Below are 12,295 nucleotides of genomic sequence, written 5' to 3'. Positions count from 1 at the left end.
GTGGTTTTGGGCCACCAAACAAGGGACGCATAGGTAATGATTGGTCGAATCATCATTGTATACATCCAATGAATCATTTTGGAGTCAATACCCCATGTTCTCCCCAGGAGACTGCGACATGCCCACATGGCTCTGGTGGCTTTATCTATCTCCGATTTAAGGTGAGAGTTCCAATTTAATCTTTTATCCAGAACAACTCCTAAATATTTGACCTCATTGGAATAGTTTATATTTGTTCCTTCGACAGTAATTGAACCAAGGTCCAACTTATATCTGTTTGTGAAAGGTACAATAATAGTCTTGCTGGGATTTATAGAAAGTCCTTCTGCACGACACCAGTTTAGAATGAAATTTAATGTTTGATTCATAATGCTGGATATTGTTCTGTCGAATTTGCCAGGAATGATCACTGCAATATCGTCAGCATAGCCAATTACCTCCAAGCCTAACTCACTTAGTTTGACTAGGAGGTCGTCAATAACCAAGGACCATAATAAAGGTGACAAAACACCACCTTGGGGGCATCCTTTTAATGCTGATTCTACTCATATTCGTAACACTTTCTAAACTTCTCATAAGATGGTATGAGAGCAGTCGGACAAGTGTTTTAACTCATCATCACCATCATCCGGCAGGCACTATAACTCGAAGCTAAAGCACGTTTTGTTGTTCTGCATGTTGGTTGTTATTGCATGTTGGTTGGTTATTTTTGAGCGCATATTCAGGCCTTTTATTTCATATCACTGATAGATTTAGGGTCACATCGCCTAGGTGAGTGAGTCGTTGTGTAGCCAATGCTGAACATTCTTAAGTTAGAGAAATGGTTCTTAAGAAAATCTATACAACAAGGCCCGCAAAGGTTGTCATCTGGGGGGGATTCGAGTAAACTCTTTGTGAATATGAATTCTCGTTACCACGACAGTCGGTTCTACGTAACCCGAACGACCCGAGTTTTTATACGGCCAAGGACTGTCACCTCTTCAGCATTCCTCGTATATGTATATTAGCTTAAGCTTAGTGAAACACAAAGCGAATGACGTCCGCACACCTGTCAAAATCTCTCAGATCCAAATAATGGTCTGCTCTAAAAATCTTTTCACCATGTGAATTCCTCTAACTCTCCAAAAATGAGCAAATATACTTCGCTCAGACCTCAGTCAAGGTTCTAGTCTAGTCTTTTGCCAAGGCGAATTGAGTACGGAAGGTGGGTGCCTTCGCAATACAAAGCAAATAGAAGTAAGAGAAATTGCATGTTTGTGAAAATTCAGTGAATCGCTTGGTAATATTGTATTTTGTGAGATTAAAACTAAACAAACTAATGCAAACGAAGTGCCACGTGTCAAATTGTTTAAGCACAAATGAATATAAAGCCTCCAAATGCAGTTTTTTTGCGTTTTTATGCGGAAGACGACGTGGCCAGAAAGTATGTGTGTGTGTGCGTATAATTTCTTGTGTTTGGTTGTTTCCATTGATTTCGCCTACTCTTCTTCTTCACAAACAAGTAGTTCCCCTCCCTGTTTGTTTATTGATGGACTCTTACGACACGGAGAATTCGGAAGGCGCTATATTCTTCTCTGGCATTCTTGATCGTTTGCCCTGTTATAAAGTTGTGAAGTAGCTCATGCAGCAGGCCTAACATAGTTTTAGAATTTCCCCATCATCAACTAAAAAGTACAGAGCACCATATCTCCACACCATCTTGTTTCTTGAAACGTTACCTATTTCGTCTAATTCAATAATTGTGCTTGTGTTATTGTTGAGAGAGATGACCGCCGATTGGAGCGTTGTACGTGTATGTATGTATGTAGATGCATGCATGCATGTATGTATATGTGTAGCAATCGGTAGGGGAACTAAAAGTGTCTCAAAAGTTGGAGTTGTATATGTTATAGTCTGCAGTGCGCTTCAAACTCGCAGATTTTCAACTGGAGCATTTGGAAGAGCCAACGCAAGTTTTCTTAAGGGAAGTTCTTTCTACTCTATTTTTCTATGACTTAAAATGAAAACAAATAATGAAAATTCCAATATTCTTTCATATTTCAAAAAATTAAAACAATGCAAAATTCAATATTCTTTAATATTTTAAAGAAATTTAATAAATTTTTAACAAAATTGCAGTCATTGTGACTACATTAGGCTCTTTCTCCCTCCTGACAAGTATGCATCACGCGCCTTTATTACAATTAATGATTCTTGTTTTCATGCTTTCAATTATAATTCCGTGTTTTTTATTTCACTACACTTCCTACTCTCACAAGCCATAAATTACCCATAAATGCATTAATGGCTGTCAACTTTCCCGGTGATGCATCGAGGTGAATCCTCATATATGTAGGTATGCATGTATGTATGTTTGTATGTATGTATCATACTTATGCATCATAGTTCGTGTGCGCATCACACGCGCATCCACAAAAGCGTCAAACGGTGATGCTACTGCTAAAAGAAAAGAAAAAAAAATACGCTGACGTTTTTGTCGCGGTTAAATGTCATTGTCACTTAGACGTTCTGTGGGATGAATGTACCACCCATTAAAATATGTTTTTTTTCGCAGTGTTCTCAAGGTGAACATGACTAAACGCAAAAGGCCAACACACTTCTATGGCATATGGGCGTACATATTCATATAAGAAATTTGCGAATTTTTTTTTGGTGATAAATTTAAATGTTTTTTCAAAAATAAGTCGCGTTAGCAAACACGAGTGGTAGCGATTTTCTAAAAAAGGCAGCGATTTTGAAATAAAATAAAATTCCGAGCGTATTTTAGCTTTCAAAACAAAAAATAAATAAAATACTGCTTAAAGTAGTTAATACTCGATTCTCAAAAGAATCAGAAGTACCAGATTCTAGACGACTAAGGTCACTGGGTAATGCTTACTTTGATAGCCTGGGGTAGTGCTCCAACTTAAATCCCACTAAACTTCTCCCCTACATCAACAGGTCTGGCCGGTTGTACATATACGCCTGTTTGAGGTCTCAAAGTGGTATCAAAACGGCACTTCAGTGCTGCTTGGGGAGTGCCACACTGGTACTTGAAATATTTCACTTACCTACTACCTACCAGATTTTTTAAATTATCAATCCAGGGAACTGAAAAGTACTCTTTAAGTACGCAGTACTAGCCATTAAATTGAAAATATTTAGTACTCAGTATGGATTCATAGCACTCGCACTTAGTGTAAAGTCCGGAATAGTAATTATACTTGCCCGCATTGCTGATTTAGAGTACTTAAAAGAAGTCAGTAATAGATGAGTCCTAAAACGAGATGAGTATATTTATTTGCTTTGCTACCCCCTATTGCTACTCTGTAATTCTCAATTGATTATTTTTTGAGTTGTTTTCTTTCCAAATTGAAGACTTTTCCGTACCGCGAAATTCACTCTAATCCTTTCGTCTTAAATTACTACTGTTTGTGTTTCGTTCCCACATTAGCCAAGTATTGTTACTCCAGCAGCATTCCCCGTAAATGCATGGGGAATGCTTATGCTGCTACATAAACAACAACTGGTTGTGTTTTGACAAGTCTGGCGAATAACAGCTATTCACCTATTGGCGAAAGCTAATGAGAGCGCAACCAAAGCATATACACAACATACAACAACAACTCACTTCAATTTGGGCGCACGCGAACGAAGTAGAGACCAAATTACATAGTGAAAAGTTGGTTAGTGGTGTGGCCAATATCAGACCCTTAGCTGGCTCTCAGCGAATTTGACAGACGCAGTGGTTGGGCTGACGTAGTAGAAGTTATGAATCCATTTGTTTACGAAACAACTAAGAATGTGTTAATGATATACAAAAAAAATTAACACAATGTCACTTATTTGCCGTCAGAACAACGGCAGATTTTACTAGTGTGTGAAATGATCATGCAGATTTCGGCTAGCGAATACTCTCGTGACGTGGCAGCCGATGTTCCCCTCACAATTTTGTTTTTCACATCCTTGCGATGTCGCACTCGAATTCATCATACTTAATGAGACTCCAATCCAAGCTCGTTATTATTCGTTTAGAAAGTTTTGCATAACCGCCAGTGCAGCTGAGAGCTGCAGTAACTCCATAAATAATAACTAAATAATACAAAAAAATTTGGAAAATGTTTAATTTTATTTATTTAAAAAAAAAAATCAAAAAATTACAAAGCAACAAAAACAAAAAATTACAAAAAAAATTTAGTTGAAGTGGTTCGTTCATTGACGTAATTTTGTATTTTACGAGCTTTTTACGGCCTTTCAAAATTTTAGTCTCTTCCTTTTTAACACCACAAAAATTCCGAAAATGTATAATTTTATTTATTTAAAAAAAAAAAAAAAAAAAAAAAAAAAAAAGAAAATACTTCTGATGAAGTGCTTTGCTAACGTCAATTTATATTTTACGAGCTTTTTACGGCCTTTCAAAATTTCAGGCTTTTCCTTAATTCCTAAATTTTTTCTGCGCAGTGCATTTTTGTTTATTTGTTTAATATTTATTTCCCTGTACATCGCTTTTTGAACTTTAATCTCTTTGCAAATAATTAAAAAAACGAGCCTTAATTACCGCAAAATATGGCGCATTTGTTGATTTGTGGAACAAAATATGAACAGCCGTCTAAGTCGAATAAAATAGCCAATAATTCTCTCAGCTACGCCTAGGAAAAAAATAATTATCAGAGTACTTTTAGTATATTCAATTTTTCCACATCCCCACAGTATAGCGCCAGCCACTTTAGCATTCGCGTGTAAATTTCATTTTTCGATTTTGCCGCTGACGTTCGCTTTAGCATTGGTTCAATGCCGCCTTCTAGCTAATCTCCCTCGGTTACATGCAAATTTGCTATATTTCTAATTTTGTAAATTTGCTTGTTTGTTTGTCCACCGTTATAAAACTGTTGGATGATTTCATTTTCAATTTTCATTCATCCGGCGCATACAGCGCAGTTAGGGGAAGGAGAACAACAAGAAAAAACAAGTTGCAAAGACGCTTAGCTAGCGCTTGGCTGGGCGGCTGAACCATCGAACCGGGTCTTTAGCGCCTTGTTGTCTTATTGCGCGTTGGTGTTATTTGCCTATGATGCAATCGGCGGCAGTGTGCAGTAGAAACAGCCAACTTCACGGCCAACGATTTTGGTTCTACTCAATATTAGTTTTGGGCTGCTTTTATGTTGGCGCCCCTTTTCTCGCCGCACCGACCTGCTGCAATGCATTTGTGCGCAATCGCCACGCGGGCAATGACTTGGAGGGCAATTCTTTCCTGTTGGCGGCTGACTCTTCTACACAGCAGCGACAAACTGAACCCAAAATTGTGAATTTGGGTGTTGTAAGCTGCTTTTTTATGTAAAGTTATTGAAAGTTGCTTTGCCATTCTTCAAAAAAATGTTTTGGTTTTTCGAAAAAAACTATTTATATGAAAAAAATATTAATATAAAAAAATTAAATGAAAAAAAAATATTTTTCTTCTAAAAAATAACACATTTTTTTAATAAAATTAAATTTTGTTTTTATTAAAATATTACTTTTTTACATTAAAATATTTTTTTATATCAAAAAATTTTTTTATATTCAAATATTACTGTTTTTATATTAACATTTGTTTTTTATTAAAATTTTACTTTTTTATATTAAAATGTATTTTTGGTATATTAGAACTATAATTTTTTGTATTAAAATACTCCTTTTTCAAACAATGCATTAATTCCCGTCTTTTCTTCTTCTTCTATTTACAGAGAAGTGCTAAATGCTTGGCGTGCCAAAGCGCGTTGCAATGTCGTGCCGGCGGAGCGTACACAGGAGCTCTTTCATGAGCTGAGTTTTCATCCGAGTGAGAAGCAAAGTGAGTGATAAGAAGATTTTCAAAAATATGTAATTATTTGTGCTTCAGTGTAACTCCGCAAGTTTCATTGTCAAAAGTTTTAAAATTCCAAGGATGATAGATTACCAGGTTTGCTACTTAGCTATGGTGAAAAGGAAAATTGAGAGGGGAACTTTCGGCAGCCGAATTCTGCACGATCATTTCACATGTATTCACACACTCGTCTAATCAGTCGTTGTTCAGACGGCAACGAAGTGCCATTGGTTGTTGTTTTTTCGTATATAACCAACACAATCTCATTTTTGTTGTAAACACATCTCAAGTGACAGCATTGGATTAGCTGATTCTGTCAAATTCGTTCAGAGCCGAATAACGGTCTGTTAAAGAGTTTACCTTTGAAATCTTTTCACCATGTTAAAATTCGTTCATATGGCGCCTTAACGTATGCTAGATCTAAGAGTGCATTGAGAAAAGGTTTCTCATTGGACATACATATATTTGTTTTACATTGCATCTTTTGGGATATTTTTTATTTGAGTGGCTTTGGAAACGATAGAATTTGAGATGTAAAAAAAAAAATAAATAAAAGAAAAAAAAAATGAAAATAAACAAAAATAAAAGAAACAAAAATGAAAATAAACAAAAATAAAAAAGAAAAGAAGTTAAAAAAAACTTAAAAAAAAATGTAAAAAATAAAATTGAAAAAAAAAAAATTTAAAAAAATGTTTAAAAAAAATTTAAAAAAAATTAAACAAAAAATGTAAGTAAAAATTAAAAAAAATTACAAAAAAAATTAAAATAAAAATTACAAAAAAAAAAAAAATAAAAAAAAAAAAATTACAAAAAAAAAAAATAAAAAAAAAATTAAAATAAAAATTAAAAAAAAATTACAAAAAAAAATTTAAATAAAAATTACAAAAAAATTGAGAAAGAAAAATAAAAAAGAAAAAAAATCGATTGTATAAAATAAAAAAAGAATACAATTAATTAAAAAAATAGTAATATAATTAGTTAAAAACAAAAAATAAAATTAATTAAAAAAATAAAAATAATAAATAAATACAAAAATAAAAAAAGAAATAAATAAAAAAATTAAAAAAAAAAAGAATTGTAAAATTTAGTTCTAAATAAAGTTCTAATTTAAGAGAATCTATCAATCCAAAAAAAAATTTTATTAATTTCAATCAACATAATTGTGGTCCGGACATGTCGCATAGTTTTTCCCCCCCTTTTAGATGACATTGTTTCCCCCCTGTTTACCCGTTTTAGACGACATGTTTAAGAGGAACTACTATATTTTATATTATTTAACAATTGAAAACTTTACCACATAAAACAAAATGATACTACGATCCTTGGTGAACTTTCTAAAAAAATTTGTTAGAATCTTTGTGCAAAAAAAAAACCAAAAAATATTTTTAATTTCAATAATTTCAACTTAAAATCTTTTTACAAACAAAAAAAAAAAATTTATTTTAATAATTTCTATTTCAAATTTTATTAACTCTGCGACAATTTCTGAACTATCAACAAAAAAAAAATCCAATAATTCTACGACACTTTGAATTACTTAAAAAAAAAATATTGAATCTTTACAAAAAAATATTTTTATTTTAATAATTTCAATTTCAAATATAATTCTGATACCTTTATAACTCCGTTTGAACTTCCTAAAAAATATTTTAGAATCTTTCACAAAAACAAAAACAAAATATCTTTAATTTTAATAATTTCGATTCAAAATCTTTTTACAAAAAAAAAAAAAAAAAAAAAACGGAAAAAATGTTTATTTTAATAATTTCTATTTCAAATTTTATTAACTCTGCGACAATTTCTGAACTACCAACAAAAAAAAATCCAATAATTCTACGACACTTTAAATAAATTAAAAAAAAAAAAAAAATTTAGAATCTCTACAAAAAAATATTTTTATTTTAATAATTTCAATTTCAAAAATAATTCTAATAACTCTGGAACACCGTTTGAACTTCCTATAAAAATGTTTTAGAATCTTTTAAAGCAATAAGAAAAAAAAAAACAAAAAAATTTTTTTTAATTTTAATAAGTACAATACATATTTTTTTAAATAATTTCAAATCTATTTTTAATAACTCTTTGAACTAACAAAAAACATGTCGAGTCTTTTTACAAAAAAAAAAAAAAAAAAAAAGCGAATATTTTAAATTTAATGAATCTGTTAGAAACAAAAAATACTAATTTCAGTTTCAATCAAATATTTTAAGCGCACACCACCTGATCCAGCGCAACGAATTACTAAGTTTTAATAATTTTTTTTTTATTTAATTTTTTTTTGCATGCTTTCATAAAAGTATAGTATAGTATAGTATTGTTGTAGTGTTAAATACAAAAAAAAAAAAAATTATTAAAACTCCCAATCCCAAATAACGCGAGGGTCCAAACTTCATAAAAAATTCACAAAAACTTAACAAATTCAAAAAAAAATTTTACAAATTTCAAAAAATTTTATAATAGTTGAAATATAATTAATATTTATTTCCATTCGCTTTTTCTTTCCAGTCACCGAAATGCTGCAGACTGCCAAATTGTTGGCCCGCAAAGGCAGCCGTCAGTCGAATGGTCTCACATTTGGTGAATTCTGTGTGCTGGCAGCTGATCTAAAACGCTTTCGGTAAGCTTACACATCCCCCAGTTCCATTTGAAGAGAGTAAAATAATTCAATTCCGATTTTGCACACAGCGCATCGACGTTCTCGCCATCGATCTGCGACAAGGTGAATCTATTGAGCTCTCTACAGTCAGAAAGTAATGACAATAGCCGTGCCGGTGGTGGTGGCCTCTTACCTTATGTCGAGGCCAATAATGGCAGCGCCTGCGCTGCATCGACATCAACGGGCACCGAACTGCGTAGTACAAAATCCTTAAGTAATGTCGGAGACTGCAAACGAAAATTGTCAAAGGGCGTTGCCAATGATACATCGGCACCAGTCGAGGTGTTCCTAGGCGGTTCGTGTAATCCCACCACCTGGCGTGCCGATGTGGCGATACCAGCGTTGAAAGAACTTGGTATTTCCTTCTATAATCCAGTGAGTATTTTGCGGTTCTTGCATGGATTTTGCTGAAAGTTTTATTAACTTACATTTTTCCACTTTCCCTCATAAATTTCAGCAAGTATCTGATTGGACGCCTGATCTCATTGAGCTGGAACATCGTGCCAAAGAAAAGGCGCGTGTTTTGTTCTTCGTTATGGACTCGGAGACGCGCGCATCTGCTGGTGCCATTGAGGCGGCACATATAGCGGGTCAAAACTGCAAGCAGCTGGTGTTGGTACTACATCCATATAAACGTAATCAATCGATTCTCAAAGAGCAAATATCCCAGCAGTAAGTTGTTATACGCACGCCAGCTATTAACAAATTTTCAATAATTTTGGTTTTGCTTCTACACAGAGAATACATTGACCTCCGGCGCAATCAGTTAATATTGAAGGAATTGGTCACACGTCGCGGCCTGCCAGTTATGGACGATATACCATCGGGTCTGCAGCGCACCAAAGATATTTTGGCTGGCATTAGAGACCCACCCTCGAATATAGCATCGATTTTAGTGTAAGTCAGATGGTTAAATAAAATTAGAAAAACAAATTATAATATTCATTCTCTTCTTTCCAACTTGCAGTGTAGTACGCGGCGCCTTCGACCGTGTGAATCCAGTGGATGGTGTAATCACTGTGGCACAGTGTCAACGCGCTCTCTTATACTTAGGTTACGCTCAGAGTCTAGTTAAATTAGACAATTTAAATAAGATAATAGCTTCACAGCGTGAAACGCTAGAAACGCTTGAAAAGCGCAGTACAAAATCGAGTGCTCAGCAGGAGACTATTAGCAGTAGCAGCAGCAGCAGCGGCGGCAATGCCAATGCCACCAAGAAAAGCTCATCCTCGTCGTCGACGTCATCGTGTAACTCGGACACACCGACCGCTTCGGTAACCGAATCGGCTGATGTCCATTTCGATTTGTTCTGCGTGATTTCCGCATATCTGTCGGTGTTGCAGCAAGAAATTCAAGAAAGTGGCTGCATCTCGCCCATAAAGGGCACAAATGTGCCACCACCGCCTGTCTATCTTACGAATATGCAGGGTAAGTGCAAGCTGAGTCGGAACCCAATGCCACAAACTCACTAACTATTTCATATTTTAGGTGACGAAAGCAACTTTGCCATCAGTTACTTTTCCAGCAAAAATATTTCGCGTACCTCGAGCCAAACTAGCGTGCCGGGCAGCGATGAACGCCACAGCAGCAACGATTTATTGAGTCGTAGTCGCGATAGTGGCACTTCCTCGCCACAACCGCTGGACCAGCCGCAAAAATCACGTTCGGGGGTACAGTTAGGTAAAGCAAAAACAAAAATTCTTGTCAACATCGAATCCATAGAAACAACCGAAATAACAACAACCATTCAAACTGCTCACACACCACCGACACCACCCACTACTTCTACTACGACCGCCACAGCTTATCCCAGTTTGAGTGCACACACAACAGCACATGCGCTTACGCAAAACAACGCTAATGCTACCGCCGCCGCCCAAATGCATTCCGCGCTCGTGGGCATGGATAGCAGCGTGGCAGCAGAAGAGGAGAGTGATTCGAATGACTCCGTATTCTCGTCGAGTAGCTCCATTAATTCGGTGAATTGTAATTATGGCGGCAACGAAACGCTTACCTTCTCGGGCGTAGATTTTCGTGACGTTTATTTGGGCGGAAGTTGCTTTTTGCGCACCAAATGGCGTCAAGACATCGCTATGCCGTACCTGAAGTCCAAAGGCATCACCTTCCACTTGCCGGCGCTGCACGAGAGCTTGCAATCATCGCAGCTGGACTTGCCAGACAAAGTATTCGAAGATGCGCGGCAGCTGGGCGCACAGGAGACATCGCTAAAACGTACGCGCCGGAAATATCGTGGCGCTGCGCTAGAAGAAGAAGAAGAGGAAGAGTTAACTGTGTCTGAAGAGACTTACAGCTGGGCGTTGCCACCGATGCGGGCGAGCCTTTACAACCCCGCGCTCTTGGATGCCAGTCGAGTGCTGCTGTTTGTCATCACGAATGAGACACGTTCGCTGGCGCCCATGACGCTGGCGGCGCATTGCATTGGACTGATGTACAATGTGGTTTTGGCAGTGCAAATGTTGCCCGAAGATTGTGTGATAAACAATGAAAAGGTGAGTGAGAGTGAGAGAGAGAGAGAAAAGAGAAAAGAGAAGAAGAACAAAAAGAAGAGTAGCAGTACTTTTTTTTTATACGAATTGTGTGAATTATTAGAGAATTTACATTTCATGTGTTCTTGTCTTGCAGCTCACTGCGGCCGCCATCAAAGACTACAATCGCGGCCGTTCGTATCTAATCGATTTGGCCAAACGTCAGGGTGTGCCGGTGTTCAACGATTTGAAGGCAGCTTTGGAATGTACTGTGGATAAGGCAAAAGCGTGTAACTCCAGAGGCAGCCGTTATGATTGAATGCGATCATCGACTACAAGTAATGCACGCACACACTCACACACACGCGCACTTGCATCATCTGTAAATACATAGAGAAATGCATAACTGGAGTATGTCAGCATTTTGTGCGCGCCGCTCTACCGCTCTATCGCTTTACCCACACACACACACCCACATACACACACATCCACACATCCGCACGTACATACGACGAGTACCTACTATATGGGCAGCAGATTTTAGCAGAATTTTCAACTACATTTACTATGCATATATCGATCAATATACATATATACATATAGTAACGCAAATTCCGCGCGAAATCAACCTTTACTTAACTACATTTGTAATAGTTTAATGTTTTTATTTAAATGATGAAGCTCCAATTCTATGCAACATAGTTACTTAGCTATTAAATGAAGATTTAACGCCTATGCGTACATTTTGTGCGCGTCAGATGACGTAACTGCGTCAAGCGTCAAGCGCCAAGCTACTAATTCGTACTGTCTAAGCCTTTGAATAATTTAATTTAATTTAATTACTTGTGTTATACATATAAACACACACACACATATATATATATATGTATAATGATAATCGTCTTAAACATGCCTGTATATACAATGCAAACACAAACAAAAACAAAACGCTAAATCAATTTTAAACTTACGACAATTTTACATACAAATAGCATATAACATATTAATATAAATATAAATATAAATATATAATTAAAATATGAATAATAAATGCCTAATGTCTAAACTAAATAAATATATATACATACATACATACATAAATATACCTTAAATTACATTATACAATTACCTATTATACTAGCCTAGTAATTTTAAGCGTGATGATGTTTGCTAATAATAAAAAAATGTAAATGTATGAGTTAACACAGAAAACAATACTCATTTCAATTAAAACAACAACAAAAAAACCAAAGCAAGCCTAAGTAAATGCTCGCGAGTTTTCGAAAGTAGCGTTTCAATACGTGTTTAGCGCTTGCTTGAAGCTGGAGCTAT

At 35.5% G+C, this 12,295-nt stretch overlaps 1 protein-coding gene across 7 annotated transcripts in view; it reads left to right on the top strand.

The window, feature by feature from the left end:
* LOC128864120 (uncharacterized) overlaps nt 1-11,911 on the top strand; it is an 89,900-nt gene extending 77,989 nt beyond the window's left edge. For 6 of the 7 annotated variants that reach the window (XM_054103635.1, XM_054103629.1, XM_054103631.1 and 3 more), the window contains 8 exons: nt 5,703-5,809; nt 8,327-8,438; nt 8,507-8,852; nt 8,935-9,149; nt 9,216-9,374; nt 9,445-9,905; nt 9,966-10,987; nt 11,121-11,911. In XM_054103635.1, the coding sequence (XP_053959610.1) occupies nt 5,703-5,809; nt 8,327-8,438; nt 8,507-8,852; nt 8,935-9,149; nt 9,216-9,374; nt 9,445-9,905; nt 9,966-10,987; nt 11,121-11,282 (2,584 nt within the window). In that variant the 3' untranslated portion in view covers nt 11,283-11,911. Of the gene's footprint in view, nt 1-4,474; nt 5,314-5,702; nt 5,810-8,326; nt 8,439-8,506; nt 8,853-8,934; nt 9,150-9,215; nt 9,375-9,444; nt 9,906-9,965; nt 10,988-11,120 lie in introns of those variants that run through there. The other variant, XM_054103633.1, reaches the window with a different exon arrangement.
* Nucleotides 11,912-12,295: the final 384 nt, after the last annotated feature.

The sequence above is a fragment of the Anastrepha ludens genome, chromosome 5, assembly GCF_028408465.1.
Source record: "Anastrepha ludens isolate Willacy chromosome 5, idAnaLude1.1, whole genome shotgun sequence".
Classification (NCBI taxonomy): domain Eukaryota; kingdom Metazoa; phylum Arthropoda; class Insecta; order Diptera; family Tephritidae; genus Anastrepha; species Anastrepha ludens.
The sequence above is the reverse complement of the archived record's forward strand: the minus strand, read 5'-3'. Positions and strand labels throughout refer to the sequence as shown.